At 39.8% G+C, this 18,436-nt stretch overlaps 1 protein-coding gene across 11 annotated transcripts in view; it reads right to left on the bottom strand.

The window, feature by feature from the left end:
• NFRKB (nuclear factor related to kappaB binding protein) overlaps nucleotides 1-18,436 on the bottom strand; it is a 34,353-nt gene that overhangs the window by 13,643 nt on the left and 2,274 nt on the right. For 5 of the 11 annotated variants that reach the window (XM_034421970.3, XM_034421973.3, XM_034421971.3 and 2 more), the window contains exons 2-17: nucleotides 17,029-17,122; nucleotides 15,154-15,309; nucleotides 13,497-13,698; nucleotides 11,311-11,438; nucleotides 10,976-11,150; nucleotides 9,621-9,722; nucleotides 9,195-9,268; nucleotides 8,401-8,485; nucleotides 7,805-8,006; nucleotides 6,595-6,703; nucleotides 6,152-6,278; nucleotides 5,308-5,373; nucleotides 4,975-5,054; nucleotides 4,849-4,892; nucleotides 2,329-2,389; nucleotides 1,454-1,628 (exon numbers count right to left, since the gene is read on the bottom strand). In XM_034421970.3, coding sequence (XP_034277861.2) covers nucleotides 1,454-1,628; nucleotides 2,329-2,389; nucleotides 4,849-4,892; nucleotides 4,975-5,054; nucleotides 5,308-5,373; nucleotides 6,152-6,278; nucleotides 6,595-6,703; nucleotides 7,805-8,006; nucleotides 8,401-8,485; nucleotides 9,195-9,268; nucleotides 9,621-9,722; nucleotides 10,976-11,150; nucleotides 11,311-11,438; nucleotides 13,497-13,698; nucleotides 15,154-15,288 — 1,765 coding nt within the window. In that variant the 5' untranslated portion in view covers nucleotides 15,289-15,309; nucleotides 17,029-17,122. The remainder of the gene's footprint in view (nucleotides 1-1,453; nucleotides 1,629-2,328; nucleotides 2,390-4,848; nucleotides 4,893-4,974; nucleotides 5,055-5,307; nucleotides 5,374-6,151; nucleotides 6,279-6,594; nucleotides 6,704-7,804; nucleotides 8,007-8,400; nucleotides 8,486-9,194; nucleotides 9,269-9,620; nucleotides 9,723-10,975; nucleotides 11,151-11,310; nucleotides 11,439-13,496; nucleotides 13,699-15,153; nucleotides 15,310-17,028; nucleotides 17,123-18,436) is intronic. The other 6 variants (XM_060693560.2, XM_087875651.1, XM_087875648.1 and 3 more) reach the window with 2 other exon arrangements.

The following is an 18,436-nucleotide window of genomic DNA, read 5'->3' as shown; positions in this document are numbered from 1 at the left end:
ATTGTACTGCTATGATCGGTTATGATCTCAATTTACAGCTTCCTTCTCTACATGCTTCTCCATTCCTTCAAATGCAAATATATGACCTGTTTCCTATAAAAAGATCGAAATGTTCCTATTTTGGGGCTAAGAAGGGATTTCCTGCTTTCAAGCTGCCTAAGGCTATATCGTAATGTGACACAAGAGGATGAATCTCTTTAGGTCCTTCTTTTGCTGCCTGTTATTCAGGAGCCAGTGAATCCTGGCAGACAAAACTATTTCTGGATTATGCTTTCTACAACACAGAGCAAGATTTGATGCCTGAAGCCTTCAGTCCCCAAAAGCTATGCTGGAAAAGACCTTTGTTTAAGGGAGTGAAGAGCTTCTGCCAGGTAGAGCAGATAATGCTAAGCTATATATATAAACACAGATGTGTGTATTTGCAATTTATGATTGCAATGGAACCTGTCCATTATAGTCATAGGTTGTGATGGTTATGAAGGGGTCACCTATGTGACTGATTCAATTTTATGATTTTTGCATCAGTTGTTAAGCAAACCTATTCAGCCGGTTTTGCTGAAAATCAGAAGTAAATGTCAGTTTTTAGCAAAAAACATCGTAAAACGTGGTCTTGTGAACACCGGATGCTGCAAATGGCCATAAATTGTCAAGCACCCGAAATGCCTTTTTTTTTTTTTAAATTTGATTTATATGCCGCCCTTCTCTGGAGACTCAGGGCGGCTTACAATGCGCTAAGCAATAGCATTCATCCTTTTGTATATTTTTATACAAAGTCAGCTTATTGCCCCCACAAACTGGGTCCTCATTTCACCTACCTTAGAAAGGATGGAAGGCTGAGTCAACCTTGAGCCTGGCGAGATTCGAACCTGCAGTAATTGCAGGCAGCTGGTCTTAATAACATGGTGCTTTAGACCACTGTACTACCAAGGCTCATTTGATCATGTGGGTGGGAGGCAGACATCAGAGTTTCAAAACCAGGTTGTAAGTACCCCTGGAGGTAAGTCCATCATAACTCTGAACAGTTGAAAAGCAACAGGTTATAAGTTGAGGACTACTTATATATTTTTTTCTCTTTTTACTTAATGAAGTAGCATTAAGCATCTGGCTTTCCTCTGGAGCTTTCTTAAAACTACGGTATGAGGCTACTCTGCATTGTCAAATTATGCATTCCTCTTGCTATCTATCTCCTCTGTGTGTGTGGTTGCTTTTGCAGCCAAGCTCGTTTATTTGCTGATTCCAAAAATTAAACTTGAAATCATAATGTATTGAGGATCTTTTTATCCCACCTTTCAATAGATAATTTTCCAGATGACTTTACAACATAGTTTAAAACTAGGAACAAATTAAATTCTAACCTGCAATGTTACTGCTCATTTCCTCCCACTGCAAAATTCAATGAACACATATAGAATCTCTCTCTCTCTCTCACACACACACACACACACAAACTTACCAAGAGACAATATGGTGACATATGCAGGTCTATCTGATCGTAACAGAGAATGTTCCCGGGGTTTGTTTAGAGAGGTTTCCTTGTCAAATACTCCTTTCACAGGGCCCACCACTGACTCAAAGCCATGCATACAGAAGGTAAAAGCTTTGTGAGGTTGGCTGTATCGATAGCGTTCCTGCAGACATAGAAGGATGAAGGACACCCACGGAAGAGATTCACAAGAGAATAGGTAGGCATATGCAGGTAGAAGTCTTTCTCTGCCACAAAAGTTACACTGTCGGATGGGTCTGAAGCACTTCCACTTGACAAATGTAACAAACCATGAATAAAGAATGAAGAGGGGAAACCAAGTACCATAAGAAAGAGAAGTAAGTACTTGGCAGTATGACATTTGCTTCTGAACCAAAAAAAAATTATACAATCTATTTTATCTGAAGTGCTAATATGAAAATATCCCATTTGTTTTCACTGAAAATTCCAAGATTTGGCTGATAGTGATCAGCAGGATTTAAACGTCTGCATTTAGCATTTCCATAGGCTGTCTGTGCAATGCAGATGATGAACAATGAGCATTAAAAACATTGATCCCATTAATCAGAGGAAAACTGAATGGAGGCAGAGCAATGGCGCAGTGGTTCTTAAACTGGGGGTAATTGGGGTATATTCTGGATATTGCAGAGCAATTTATAATTGCTTGTCTGTGACTCAAAGACCTATTTTGGACTGTTGCTATCAAAATGCTTGTGCAAAGCAACAGAGACCAGTTTTATTGGAGACTGGGAATAGGGTGAAAGAACTTAAGAACCATTGCGACAGTACCTGCCAACAGCAGCTGTTTCCATACATGTCTGAGGCTGAATCCTTGCTAACCTTACCTGTTCCTGGAAAACACGTTTTTCTTCTCCAGTGCTAGGCCGGACTATATAGTCTGTCCTTCTGAAACAGACAAGAAACTCAATGATCAGAATGACTATAGGTAGCCTTCAATTTGTGACCGTTAATTGAGCCCAGAATCAGTTGTTAAGTTGTGCAGGTTGTTAAGCAGGTCACCATGTGACCATGCCCAATTTCACAACCTTTTTTGCGGCAGTCATTTTATTTATTTATTTATTTATTATTGCAATTTATATGCCGCCTTTCTCCCTAGGGACTCAAGGCGGCTTACAATATAACAAATTCCAATACAAATCACAATGAAATAAAATTAAAATCAGCAACCCTATTAAAAACAGTTTAAAATTTGTAACAGTGTACCCCCAAATGGATCAGTTGAGTTGACAAAAGAGCCACGTCTTCAGCTCGCGACGGAAGGAAAGAAGTCCGGGGGCTATCCTGAGCTCGGTGGGCAATCCATTCCAGAGGGTTGGGGCTCCCACAGAGAACGCCCTCCTCCTGGGGGCCGTCAGCTGACATTGTTTGGCCGGCGGCACTCTGAGGAGGCCGACTCTGTGAGAGCGCACAGGACGGTGGGAGAGCAGCTGGAGATGGTCCTGCAAGTATCCCGGGCCTAAGCCATGAAGGGCTTTATAGGTGAGCACCAGTACCTTGAAATGTATCCGGAGCGCCACCGGCAGCCAGTGCAGCTCATGCAGGAGAGGTGTTACACGGGAGTATCTAGATGCCCCCGTAACTACCCGCACGGCTGCGTTCTGGACTAGCTGGAGCCTCCGGACGCATCCCAAGGGCAGCCCCATGTAGAGGGTGTTACAGTAGTCCTAGAGGTAACGAGGGCATGAGTGAATCACTGTGGTTATTAAATGAACACCGTGATCATAATGAAATCCGTTGTCTGAAATGGGCGGGGTTTTTTGCAGGAAACTGGAAGTGAACGCAAAAAAAATTATATGACCACAAGACTCTGCAATCGGCCATAAATGTGGGACGGTTGCTGAGTGCCCAAAATGCAATTATGTGACTACTGGGGGGGAAGGCACTGGAAGTTTGTATCTGGGTCATAACTAGATCTTAACTTCAAATGATCACTTATTGACTGGTCATAAGTTGAGGACTAGCTGTACAGAGAAACTCAGAACAAATGACAGCAATTAATAATGATGAGAAAGGATAAGATTTTTTTTTTGTCAGCTATGCTGGCTACCTTGTTAAAACTTATATGAATCAAAAAAAATTGATGAGAGTCAGAGAAAATAATTGGAATATAGGCAAGCCAATTTTAGGAAAGCCAGAAACCAATTTTGAGCATTATGAGTACAGGAGTGCCTATCATTTTTAAGCACCTCTGATAAAAGGGAAACATTCATTTGGACACTTGACGGATTAATAAATGCAAAGAATATAATTCTAAATTATTCTTAGTTTACGGGACATCTGTGTTCTGTGTATGCTGTGGTTATGAATTAACTTAATTTTAGAAAACTATTAATCAACAAAGAGAAAAGATAATCACTAATAATATTGTTCTAGTACTTTGAATTGTTTAAAATTTATTTTTACTTTTGCACCCAAAATGTACCTAAGAACTCCTCTTTAATAACAGTACAAGCATGAATATTCTTGGATGGTACACATAGTCCTCGAGTTACGACCACAATTGAGCCCAAACATTATGTTGCTAAGTGAAACATTTGTTGTTAGTTTTGCCCCATTTTACGACCTTTCTTGCCACAGTTGTTAAGTGAATCACTGCCGTCATTTAAGTTAGTAACATGGCTGTTAAGTGAATCTGGCTTCCCCGATGACTTTGCTTGTCAGACGGTTGCAAAAAAAAAAAAATGATCACATGACCCCCGGGACACTGCAACCGTCATAAATAGGAACCAGTTGCGAAGCATCTGAATTTCGACCACGTGACCATTGGGGATGCTGCAACAGTCGTGCAAAAAATGGTCACAGGTCACTTTTTTCAGTGTTTTCGTAACTTTGAACCGTCACTAAATGAGCTGTAGTAAGTCGAGGACTACATTTATTTATTTATTTATTTATTTATTTATTTATTTATTTATTTATTTATTTATCTATTTAATTTTTATACTGCCCTTCTCCTGAAGGACTCAGGGCGGTGAGCAGTTAAAATAATATACATATAAAATGTGAATATAAGATGATTAAGCCAATTTGGTTCATCGGTTAAGAATCTTCAGCATAAAGATTTAGAACAATTAGAAGAGATTTATGCCAGCCCGGCTTGGTGAAATAGAAAGGTCTTAAGTGCACGACGGAAAGTACGAAGATCTGGGATCATTCGTATCCCTGGGGGTAACCTGTTCCAAAGGGTAGGTGCCCCCACAGAAAAGGCTCTTTCTCTGGGAACCACCAGTCGACACTGCTTTAGTGACGGCACCCTGGACAATTTAGTGTTGACTACCAAAACTGATTTTTAAGGTTTAGGCAAAGTTCCATTTTTAAAATGGCTTCTGAAATCCATAAATACTCACACTCGTGGAACCGGTGTGGTAGCATCTGAACTATCTTCGTTGTCCTGAAAAAGAGAAAGAAAGACTATGAGACACGATGGAGAAACCAGCTGGATGTGTACTAGTTGAAATAAATATTGGCCGCACCTTGAAGAAAACTTGGTCTTTAGTCTCCAACCAAAGCTGGAAGAGAGCTGCTAGCTCCTTCTCGTGATCTTGGGAAGAGCCTAGAGAAGAAAACAAACCACACAGATTATCATCTACCACTAATACACTACAACAGCAACACAACAGATGCTGGGATACCCCACCCTCCATCACCTGATTCTTCTGCTATAATGAACGGAAAAGTGTGGAAATAATATCAATATTTATTTCCGCCACAACAGAAATTAGGAAAGATAAAAGTAAATGTATACGAATCTGTCTGGATGACAAGATTTAATAAGAAGAGTGGAGAAGGCGGCTTAGCTACTTTACCTATCAGTTTCCATTGCTGAGTTTTTTCCTTGAATTCAACAAAAGGAGAAAAACTGGAAGAAGCATCTGTAACAAAAACATTTTGCTAGGTTTAGGCACGACTGTAATGTGTTTTTTAAATCACTCAGACTATAGCACTGGATTAAAGGTCAACCTATGGAAAATGTGAAGTTCGACCATTGCTCATTCGTGTTCTTTTATAAACTGTCATGGATGCCCTATCCAAAAACGCTGTAATTCAATCTATGGATTTCTATCCTAGTATGAACTGTAGCTGGATACATCACTACACTGGGGAAATCTGTATTTTCCATTGCAAAGCAATCCACAAGGGAAAAAAAAAGATATTTAAAGCCTAGCATGAAAATGGTAGTGCAACACAACATTGGAAACATGTAACACAACTCTTCCAGGCATGAATTTTTTGTGTTTGTAAGATTTCCTTTAAAGCCACACATATTTGACAGCATGAAACACCCAGATAAAAAAAATATTGCTCTCTATTTTTTATCATGTGGAATGAAGTTTTTGAACACATTTCTTCCAAAATCAAAAGTTTGTTTTAACTGAATGAATTTCAGAAAAAGACAAGTATGATATCAACAAGGTGTTTATTCTGACAACTGCTTCCTTTGACATTAAGTGGCTTGTATTAAAAAAAAAATCAAATAACAAGGCCAGATTAGATATAAGCAAATTCCAACCAAAGAACATAAGCATCACTTGTTTAACACTTGTTTAGCTAGCTTAAATTTTTGATGAGCATCAAGTAACTGCTCACTTTCAGCTTTAAAGAAATGGCTTGTTTTGGATGATAACAACAACAAAAAAAAACCTGTCTCACCTCTGCTGACTCCAGTGAGATATTGCAAGGCAGGTAAAACCAGTTCTGACCAGTTGGGGGCAAAGGAGAACCAGCTGTTTAATGTGCTGGCAGGAGAGGATTGCCAGTCCATGACTTTATCTTCCAGCTGAAGGAAACAAGATGACAGGTAGAATTTATACCACGCATTCAGTGTGAAGCTCAGAGTCATACATGGCTAACTCAACTGCCAAACAAATAAAATCAGAGGCCCTTACTTCCACATAGGAATATTATTTATTAATTCAATTTCTGATAATGCCCGATTCCAACTGGGTAAGTGGAAACCACAATGCTGTTCATGGGCGAGGAAAAGAGGAAAGGCGACCAACACAAAATGAGTCCACTGAATTTGGAAGGATAGAATTCTAGCCTGAATAATTCCGAATCTAGAAAAGCACCTAGAAGAGAAAACAAACTCTTACCACTGAGAGACTAGCAGGACCTTCTAACAACAGGATCTCGAGAAGCAGAGAAAAGAAGCTGGAGGCGATTTCATTCACTCCAAGACAAGGCTTGATGTCTTCAAGAGGCCTTGGAAAGAAAATAGATTTATTTTAATTTAATTATATAAGTATTTATTTTATTTATTTATTTTATTTTATGTGATTTGTATGCCGCCCTATCTCCATAGACTCAGGGCAGCTCACAACAATATAAACAAACCCAATGAAACATAAAATACATACAAAATACATAAATGTATAAATATAAATTTAAAACATATATTAAAACCAATTAAAATAATCAAACCCACTCAGTCCAGGTTGGGCGATGTAAACAGCCATGTTTTTAATTCGCGGCGGAAGGTGCGAAGGTCAGGAGCTAACCGAAGCCCCAGAGGGAATTGATTCCAAAGAGTGGGCGCACCCACAGAGAAAGCTCTGCCCTGGGGGTCGCCAGCTGGCATTGTCTAGCCGACGACACCTGGAGAAGGCTCTCCCTGTGAGAACGTACTGGGCGATGGGAAGCTGTTGCTGGCTGCAGATGGTCCGACAAATATCCTGGGCCTAAGCCATATAGGGCTTAGGGATTACATGGCAATCACACTCAGATATATCATTCTGTGTTCAAATTTTCACATACATTATCCCAGATATTCAAATATGAGGTAAGGTATCTCAATAATATAATCTGGGAGAACTATTAAACCTAAGAGGTTATTTAATAAATTTGTGACCGATCCAATTATTTGAATATCGTTCCCTTACTTATCCCAAACTTATCCCCAACATTCTTAGGTGCTTTTTCAGTCACAATTTGTAGCTTTAAAACAAGAGAAATATATTATGCTTCCTCATCTGAAGTCAATGTATGTATGTATACACACACACACACACACACAAATAATTCTCTGTTATTGGACTTAATGTTGCAATGTGTGTTGAAAGCTGACCTAACCTGTATCTGTGCCTTGCCGTAAATCATATTTATATTTATCTGACAAGGTTGCAACCTAAAACAGATTAATTGATGTATGGCATACTGAGTTTGAAATTTAGCTAGCGGGAGCAAAATATTTTCTATGTTGATTAACCTCTATGTGGCTAGAACTGGCTTCATTACAACTATTAATTTATTTTACATTTTGGGAGGTTACATGTACAATTGCCATTCCCTTTGGAAGTGACTTACTCTTCTTTAACAGATGGGAGGGATGGGGGATCCCACAGGGGAGGGATGGGGGAGGGGTTTTGAGAAACAGGAGGGATCCCATCAGAGTTGCCAAGAGTTTCAGAGAAATCTTCAGCCTCGGATTTAATCACTTTTAACTTCTTTTTCTTTTTCTCCTCCTTTTCCTTCACCTTCTTTTTGAGGACTGCAAGGTCAAACAAGGCTTTTTTTAAAAACAGGAGAGACAAAAAAGATGTGCTTAGTTACAAAACAGTTTTTAAAAACAATGTATAATTTAGAAACGTAAGTATTCCTACTATGCATCAAGAATTAAAAATCCCTTTAATCATATAACTTTACACTTGAATGCTTATCAGGAAGCAGATTCTAAGTACAGTGGCACTTATCCTAAAATGAACATGCAAATAGATGCAGCTCTAATTGTACATAACAGCTGTGGTTGTACACATTTACATGGTTTACAAATGTATTGGGCATTCTGCCTTTTTGCTTGAAGATGTATAGCCTTTAATTATCATGGATCTTTTTGGAGCAATGCAAAAAGTTTTGTTTGAATCACTGATAAGGCACAAGTTTGCGGCATCTGATTCACTGACCTGCCAAAGATCCCTTCCTGCCAGCATTCACACGTGTCATGATGTCATTCAGGGTCAGATCCCCTGTCATCAGATCAGGGTGATTCTATGAAGAAGAAAAGAGAAGAGCAAACAAAAATCAGGTTTACCGCAAGAAAAAGAAACCAGCAAGAAGCAGCACCCTAGCAGCCTTTGATGGGATGAGACAAATGCCCAACTCAGGTAAGGGCCGTACAAAGACCGAGGATCACAGGTCTAAAGAAAAAAGCACAGCCCTTTCGAGTTTTGGTCCTCAAACCGAATTTAGGTTGGAACATGTGGGAATAAAACACATTCAACCAGTTAAGATGTTTGAATACATATTAGTGTCAAGCTTCGTTGTTATCTCCAAATAAATGAATTTCCAAACGCCTGATCTTTGAGGAAATTTTTCTCTTTATTGAGCATAATGAACTGACCCTGACTCAATGCACAGTTAGCACTGAACTTTGCCCCCCCCCCCCAAAACTCTCTTTCCAGTTCCCAATTCTCTGCGTCGCATTGGCCATCTTCCAAGCCACTCTTCTCATCCCATCTCCGTCAGTTCACAAGAATGTCCCCCCTCCCATCCCATCTCCGTGGAGACAGTTCTTCAGGGGAATTAAGTAGGTGAAAGTTCAAGCCTCTCCTCTCCTTCCTTATGGCAGCTTGGAAGCTGACATCTAGCACATGAGAAAGGAAGTCAACGGCCTATTATTAGTGTCCTTCTTGGCTACTTTAAAGGATGCTAATAACTAAATATTAAAGAGCAGCCATCTCACTGCCCTTTAACTTACTGGTTGCCGCTTGCGCTTTTCATGGTGTTTCTTCAGCATCATCTTCAAGCTATTCTCACCGAAATCCAATTTATCTGGTGGCAAACAAACCCAATATTATTAAAATGATATGAATATATTTACATAAAATTATGCCACAATGAATAATATAATGTATATATCCTATCCCATTAAACATATAAGTATTTAAATTATTCTTTTATACATCTATCTTCTTCAAAAGCCATGGCTCATAGTTATTGCCTACATATTTTTATTAAAACTGTCCGCTGTCCCTCACAGAGTAAAAAAGGATGCTTTTTTGCAAAACAGCTTTTTAAAAAAAGAAAAGAAAAACTAGAAAAACTAGTTTTCCCAATAAAAATGAAATATCTTGCGCAATTTTACTATGGAGAAATTTTTCAAGATGGTTTAAGAATACAACACCTGCTGTTTTCATGTCTTGGGTTGACAAAGTGGGTATCACTCTCAGCGGAACAGCAGGACTTGAACAGTGGGCTGGAGAGGTTGGAATCCAGGAACTCAAATCTGAAATACAAAACAGTCAGGTTTCTAGAGGGATGCTTGGCGCACAACATTTTTTTTTTTAATCAGTAAACACAATCATCTATTTAAGTAACTTGACAATTTCACTTCTTTAATCAAAAAAGTTAGAACCCTATAAATACCTTTAAAAGACCACAAAGCAATAAGGAATATTATGTTAAATCTATTTCTAATTCTAAGGAAACAATGTTATTTTAGTAAATTGACTGCAACAATAAAAAAAGTAACAATCTTCAAAATAAATAATGTTCTATAACAGTAACTTTGGTTGAAAAAACATGTTGAGAGAAATAGATCTGGGCTTATTTCCTAAACTGAACAGGAAATTTAAGGGGACATTACTGAAGAGTGGCAACATGTGAAGAACTCTGATCAAAAAGCACTTTCTGCCTTAAACACGTGAAAAACACTATTTTCCTGGGCTCCAAAATCACCGCAGATGGGGACTGCAGCCAAGAAATTAAAAGACGCTTGTTCCTGGGGAGGAAAGCTATGGCAAATCTAGACAGCATACTAAAAAACAGAGACATCACCCTGCCAACAAAAGTGCGTATAGTGAAGGCTACGGTTTTCCCAGTTGCAATGACTCGCTGTGAAAGTTGGACCATAAGGAAGCTGAGTGTCAAAGAATTGAGGCCTTTGAACTCTGGTGCTGAAGAAGACTCCTGCGAATCCCTTGGACTGCAAGGTGATCAAGCCGGTCAGTCCTAGAGAAGATAAACCCTGACTGCTCTTTAGGAGGCCAGATCCTGAAGAGGAAACTCAAATACTTTGGCCACCTAGTGAGAAGGACTGACTCACTGGAGAGTCTAATGCTGGGAGCCTAATGCTGGGAACGATTGAGGGCAAAAGAAGAAGGGGACGACAGAGAATGAGGTGGCTGGATGGAGTCACTGAAGCAGTCGGCGTGAGCTTAAATGGACTCCAGAGGATGATACAGGACAGGAAGGCCTGGAGGAACATTGTCCATGGGGTCGCGATGGTCAGGCACGACTTCGCAACTAACAACAACAGCAAGACAATTTCAGCAAACGCACTTGAGAATTAACGTAGCCCTGAATATATCCAATGTTGCTGACCATTCAACTCTAGTCTTGCTGGCTAAGGAATTCTGGGAGTTGGTCCCCCCCATCTGGGAGTTGAAGTCCCCCCATCTTAAAGCTGCCACAGTTGAGAAATAATGCATTCTCCACCTGAAGGTTTCTATTAATCCATCAAAGCCACACTGGTAGTACCTTCTTCATCAGAGGATAGGGTGGTGTCTCCACATTCTTCTTTAACTTCCCTGAGGATTTTAAGGTATCGCCGATGTGTTCGTCTATCTCGTTCTTCAGCAGCATAAGCAGCTGCCGAGTATTTTCTCTTCACAGCCAGATCCGATCCCCCCTTCCTAGCGAGTTCTAACAGATGCTGAAACAGACACCATGAAGAAGGCAACTTCAGATGCTATATCCTTATTAAATCTAGCAGATCTAGTTTTACTATTCCTGAGATCTAGAGTTCTACGAGGCAACAGATGCAGAGTTTAAGATCTACACTGTACCCCACAATTGTGCCTTCCAATACTTACATTCCGGGAGGCAAGAATCTGTTTCAGCAATCGATAAAAGTACTGCTGCTGGGAACTGAGGTAGCGCTTATACTGGGACTTGAAGCAAAGCTGTCTGTACTTCACCACTTCAGGATTGAAATGTCCATCTAGAAGAGAAACATTCCTGTTGTTCCTTTATTTTGTTTAATCCTAGCAACCAGTGAAGAAAAGGCTATATTACAAAGAAAATTGGCAATTTTTCAGGATCCCAAGCAATACTTCAAAATTTGTGCCTATGTAAAGCAAGGACAAAAGTGACTTGAGGTTTCTCCAAATCAGATCTCCCAACCTGTAGACGAGCCAGATTCATCAGCACTGATGTTACTGGAAGGGGCTGGTCTTATTTGGGAGACAGTCTTGTTTTGTTGGGTTTTGAGGAAAAAAATAGGACTGCTCCCATTCCCATTATAAAAATCACCATTAAATTCCAAGGAAAGTGTCAAATATTCTGCTGCTGAAATTTGGACATTTTATTATTACATGTCTGCAATATGACTTTAGAGATACACATGACTGCTCACTGTCAGGGTAAGAGTCAACATATGGGAGTGGGGAGCTTCAAGTTTAAGTCTACCACTTTTTCAGCCAGCCTTCACAAACAGGGTGTTTGCAGGGTACAATTTAAAAAAAAATCAAGATAGCTCTACTGACAATGTGACTAAAACACCAATTGTTTTATGTGTGTCCCAGAGTGCTCCTGATGGAAATAAAATAAAGTGAGAATTCTCATGAAAGCCATCTTGAAAGATGAAACACAAATGTGTAATAATGAACAGCATATATCATCTGGACATTTATTTTATTTATTTATTTATTTAATTCAATTTGTATACCGCCCTTCTCCTAGTGGACTCAGGGCGGTGCACAGCCAGAACTAAAACACATACCAATACAAAATTTAAAATTATTAAAAGAATTACATAACTTTGCCCCAAATTTAAAACAATTCGAATTAAAACCCATTGACAATTTAAAAGCTAAAAAACTAAAAAAGACTTAAAAAGGGGGGGGGGGTTTACGCCAGCCCTGCTTGATGGAAAAGAAAAGTTTTCAGGGCACGGCGAAAGACCCGGAGATCCGATATCCTTCGTATCTCCGGGGGCAAATCATTCCAGAGGGCAGGAGCTGCCACAGAGAAGGCCCTCCCCTTGGGGGTCACCAGCCGACATTGCCTGGCTGATGGCACCCTGAGGAGTCCCTCTCTGTGGGAGCGTACTGGTCGGTGGGAGGCTATCGGCGGCAGAAGGCGGTCCCGCAAATACCCAGGTCCTATGCCATGGAGCGCTTTAAAGGTGGTAACCAACACCTTGAAGCGCACCCGGAAGACGACTGGAAGCCAATGCAGCTCACGCAGGAGAGGTGTCACATGGGAGCACCCCCTCGCTCCCATAATCCCCCGCGCGGCCGCATTCTGCACCAGTTGGAGCCTCCGGGTGCTCCTCAAGGGGAGCCCCATGTAGAGAGCATTGCAGTAGTCCAGGGGGGAAGTGACAAGTGCCTGAGTGAGTGTGCGTAAGGAGTCCCGATCCAGAAAGGGACGCAACTGGCGAATCAGGTGGACCTGATAAAAAGCCCCCCTGGCCACGGCCGTCATATGCTCTTCTAAAGACAGCCGTGCATCCAGGAGGAAGCCCAAGTTGCGAGCCCTGTCCGTGGGGGCCAATAACTCGCCCCCAATAGCCAGCAATGGCACCAGCTGGCTATATCGGGGCTCCGGAAACCACAGACGTAGAACAACTGGAAACCCTTGAAACATTAAGCAATATGTTCAACCTTATGCAGCAGTTCATGTAAAGGTTATTCAAGGAAACTAACTTTTTAAAGTTAATAACAACTCATCATTTTGAATCTTTAATGATTCTGAAGCTAGATTTGTCCCCAAAGTGCTTTTTCAAGAGGCAACTGGACTTTCTTTTTTTTATTGGAAGATATTTCGCTTCTCATCCAAGCAGCTTCTTTAGCTGAGAGCCTTTAGCCGCCCCTTTGGGACAACCATGACCTGGGTGACTGAGAATCTAGATAGATTTATGAAGCCAGATATAGCTGTCTCATCTATGAATGGTTCATAAGCAAGTGTAATTTTAACATGCAGTACAAAACAAGACAAGCCATTAAAGGTAAGCACAAAGTCAAGTTTTAAAAACATATGTTAAAGTGTCACTGACCCCGGAAGAGTTTTTGGGCAATATGAAGTGGGTTTCCAAATCGGAAGTTCTCTCCATTAAATAGGGACAGGATAAGATTATTCTGGAAATCGGGACTGTTTTCTGGGAAGCGGGGCAAAAACTTTTTTAAATGTTCTCGCTGTGAATCCACCAACACGTCCTGCCAGGTTGAAAGACTGACGACTTCAAAAAAGATCTCAGGCTGCAGAAAATATAACAGATAGAATAAATGATCAGAAAAGATTTTTTTCCTCATTTAAAAAAAAAATTATATGCCGCTTATTCCCTTAGCAGCTCTTGCAATGATACAATACAATATTCATTAAAACATGACAAATATAAACTAAAACAGGAGTGGTAGAAGTACTGGTAAAATACATGGGAAAATCTGTTTTGAACTCATTCCTAAGCAGTAATTAGGAGAGGCCTGCTTCAGTTACAGTTTGTTCCACGGTATGAACCAGGGGTGAAATGCCCTGAAGTCGGTTTGCTTCACTACTGGTTCGCTTTGTGCATGTATGCGCAGTGTGTGCCAAATGTGCACTTTGCACACAGGCACTAAGATTAAGGATTAAGAAGCCTTTTCTAAGTTAAGTAGAACAGCGAAGGGGGGGGGAACAGCTGTGCCACGCGATTTAGATTTGCTAGAAATCAGGATTTCCTGCTTTCTAGCAAATATAAATCACGTGGCACAGCAGATCGTCGGAAATACCGGTTCCCCTGAACTGGTAGCATTTTATTTACTACCGATTCGCCCGAACTAGTAGCTTTTATTACTGCAGGTTCGGGCGAACCAATCCCAACCGGTAGCATTTCACCCCTGGTGTGAACCCCACAATGGAGAAAACAGAATCAGTTCTTAATGTTCAATATCATCTGTGGCAGGACACACAAAGGAGGAGGGGGAAGGAGGTCAGGTAAGATAGGAGATTTGGTCATTAGGTTGAGCCACTAATTTTGGCAGAGAGAAAGGTGGTAGTGTATGCAAAATCCAAATTCAAACAACTTTCCCTTCTAAAACCCAGAGGGCTTTGTAAATAATCTTTGGAAGCACAATTATTCATTTTGAAATAAAAGAAAAAAAAAGAAAAAGCCATCACATTACTTTTTTGAATGATCAATTCAGCAGTATTTACATTTTGGACGTTATGCACAGGTAACGACTTACCCTACCTGAATTTTTTAGAGGTACGAAAAGAGTCGTCCAAACAGTTAAAGAATTATACTAAGGAAATAAGACACTTGGTCTCTTTTTTTTACTCAAGCAATTATTCTAATGTCTGCTCCATTTCCCTGAATTTGCAAAGTGATTCTAAGAAGAATGACACAAGAACAGGGGTGTCAAACTCATGGTGTCACGGCAGCGTCACATGACGTATCGGGACTTTTTCTCTCTTTGCTAAACCAAGCGGGGGCAAAGCCAGCACATGACACATCCGGCCCACGGGCTGCGAGTTTGACACCCCTGGACAAGAGGAAGGAAGTGATACTCATTCAATAAATGATCCTGATCCAGTTTTTGATACACAAAAATGTGTATTTCCTGACTAAATTACAGAATATATCATGATTACCTTTTCTAATTTAATATTTCTGAAGATAACAATGAAAACTGTTCGGTTAATATTTTTGTTTTGCTACTTGGATGTCTACTCACATCTTCCAAAAGATCTTCAGGAAGGCTAATGCGTATGGATCCCAGCATGCAATCCTCCATAATTTGGGTGCCATTTCCTTCCCCAGTTGGCCCCAGTTCCAATGGATCAGTGAGCATATGATCCAGAGAGTCCATCGTTCATACACCAGTGAACCACTTGAACAAAAAGAAATTTATTAATTCAAAAGTTATTTTTACAATTCAACCTACTAAGGTACAGGTCACTGTAAGGTAAAGGTAAAGGTCCCCTCGCACATATGTGCTAGTCGTTCCCAACTCTAGGGGGTGGTGCTCATCTCCGTTTCAAAGCTGAAGAGCCAGCGCTGTCCGAAGACATCTTCGTGGTCATGTGGCCGGCATGACTAAATGCCAAAGGCGCATGGAACGCTGTTACCTTCCCACCAAAGGTGGTCCCTATTTTTCTACTTGCATTTCTTACATGCTTTCGAACTGCTAGGTTGGCAGAAGCTGGGATAAGTCACGGGAGCTCACCCCGTTACGCAGCACTAGGGATTCGAACCACTGAACTGCTGACCTTTTGACCGACAAGCTCAGGGTCTTAGCCACTGAACCACCACATCCCTATACAGGAATAAAGATGCATATTCTTTACTGCAGTGTATATATGTTGAATTCATTATCCATCTCCTTTTGCAAAGTTTTCCCAGCATTAATTACTTTTTCCTTTATGATTCTCTATTCCAAGCTCCAGGAGGAAGATCATGTCACAGAAAAAACTATGCTGGTTCTTTATAGGGGCCAGAGAAAGAACAATTGTTGTCTTGTATCTTCCCTGCCAGACTAAAGAAAAAAATGTTCAGCTATTCCTCACGCCTACCCTGGGACAAAATATCTTAAAAACTGGGACAATCCTTACTCCACTTGTTTGCCAAATGAACAGGAACCTCAAATTAATAGCCAAGAAAAGGGCAATCAAATTAACCTGAACTATATTTCTTTCTGGACTTAAAAAATTGATCTTCTCTCTTTGCCTTTTCTTGATACTCCCCAACGTTTGCAGATCTATCTCTTTTTTAGATGAGATGACCTTTTGAGCTTCTTCTTTGAGAAATAAGATTTTCCAAATAAACAAGATAAAGATGTGTTAAATAAGAATAAAAAAGCAAACAGTGAGCATGTCTTTGTGGGTTTTCCAGTGTCCTTGTTCACTTTCCTCCATGGTAAGGGAGAAAAGCAAGAGAGAAAACAGCAAAATGCCAAATACCCCATTGATCCAAGATTAACAATATAAACATAATTATTTAAATTGGAATATATCCTCAAAGGTTAATTTTATGCAGGTGTAATATACTGCATGAGTCAAAAAGAGGGCTGTGAAAATATTTACAGACCCCTCGCATCCTGGACATAAACTGTTTCAACTCCTACCCTCAAAACAACACTATAGAGCACTGTACACCAGAACAACTTGACACAAGGACAGTTTTTTCCCAAACTCCATTACTCTGCTAAACAAATAATTCCCTCAACACTGTCAAACTATTCACTGTCTGCATTACTATTACTATTAGTCTTCTCATCGTTCCTATCACCCATCTCCTCCAATTTATGACTGCATGACTGTAACTTTGTTGGTTGTATCCTTACGATTTATATTGATATTGTTTCCTAGTAAGATTTGATTGCTTATTTGTACCCTATGACTATCATTAAGTGTTGTACCTTATGATTCTTGACAAATGTATCTTGTCTTTTTACGTACACTGAGAGCATATGCACCAAAGGCAAATTCCTTGTGTGTCAATCACACTTGGCCAATAAAGAATTCTATTCTATTGTATATTTAGTATCATAACTGCAGTGCTTATTTTGAAACAGAAACATATAAATAATGGCTGAAAACAGATTTCTTACCTTAGAGTTTTTATTTGATGTACACTAGAACCCACGAACATTCGTTAAAGAGGGAAGAAAAAGGCTCATAGCTGCCATCTGAAATACATTGATGCTGGAAAAATAAAATTAGCATTCATTAGCAACGTTCTCCTCTAAAGCTTTTTCTTTCATTGACTGAATCGTGTCCATACAATTCTATTTCTAATGAAGATTTTATGTTCTTTTTGCGAAACTACCCATTTGTCAGAACAAGAACTCACTTGATTCTGAAAAACAATTATGGTATCAGCTGCTTAAAAAAAAAGCTCTTTGTAACTTCACTCATATTGTAAAAGAAAGTGTCCCACCTGTGACTGTATTTCAGTGAGAACAATTTTATGATAAGCCATCTTGCATGAGAAAACCTCCACTAAAGTCTCAAAGAAAGATTATTCTTTGACTGTATCTTTTTTTATTTTTCTTCTCTCATCTGTTCTTCCTCTTTCTCGTTTCTCCTCTTAACTTTTTCTTCCTCTTCTTCCTATCTTCGTTTTCTTTTTCTTTTCTTCTCCTCTTCCTTTCCTTCCTCTTTCTCACCTTTTTCCTCTTTTCTTTCCCTAGTGTTTCTGTTATCATTTGCTTCCTCTTCTTCCTATTCACTTCTTCCGCTTTCTCTTGTTTTTCTTTTTTTCTTTTCTTCTCCTCTTCCTTCTTCTTACCTTTTTCCTCTTCCTCTAGTTTTTGGTCATCTTTTTCTTCTTCCTCCCATATGCTTCTTCTTCTTTCTCTACTTTTTGTCTTCTCTTTTTTTTTCTTCTCTTCCTTTTTTTCTCACCTTTTTCTTCTTCCTCTAGTTTTCCTCTTCCTCTTCTTCCTTAGCTGCTCCTTCTTCCTGCTCTTGTTCTTTTTTCTCTTTTAAATCTTCTTTTTATCCTTTTTAGGATAAAGGGTTCTTTTTATCTTTTTTTTTTTTGCAACCCAGCCAAACTAGTGCAAAAACCCTTAAAAAATATGACTTAAGTACATTATTTTTTCCTCATCATTTGCCTCTTGAAAAAAAACACCTTTGAGACTTAAGGACGTTATTTTTCACCTACTGCTGAGGGAAACTTAGCCTCTTCTGAGAGGACCATCCTAGCAATGGTGGTGGTGGTGGTGGTGGTGGTTGTCGTTGTCGTTGTTGTTGTTGTTGTTATTATTATTATTATTATTATTAGTTAATCTTTAGTGAGATTCACAGCCTTTGAGGCTGGTTAATAGCTCAGCCGCTCGAGTCCTAACCAAGGACCTAGGAACTGTTAAGGTATCGTCGGAGGATGTAAGCTGTTCCGAGTAAGGTGGTTTTTTGTAGAGTCAAAATGTTCAAGTCCGGCAAATTTAGAATTTCTAAATAGCGGGGTAGCCCTTTGGGTATTGCTCCAAGGGCTCCAATTACAATCCGGACAAC

Source organism: Pantherophis guttatus, chromosome 9 (assembly GCF_059756535.1).
Source record: "Pantherophis guttatus breed Tessera chromosome 9, ASM5975653v1, whole genome shotgun sequence".
Classification (NCBI taxonomy): Eukaryota; Metazoa; Chordata; class Lepidosauria; order Squamata; family Colubridae; genus Pantherophis; species Pantherophis guttatus.
The sequence above is the reverse complement of the archived record's forward strand: the minus strand, read 5'-3'. Positions and strand labels throughout refer to the sequence as shown.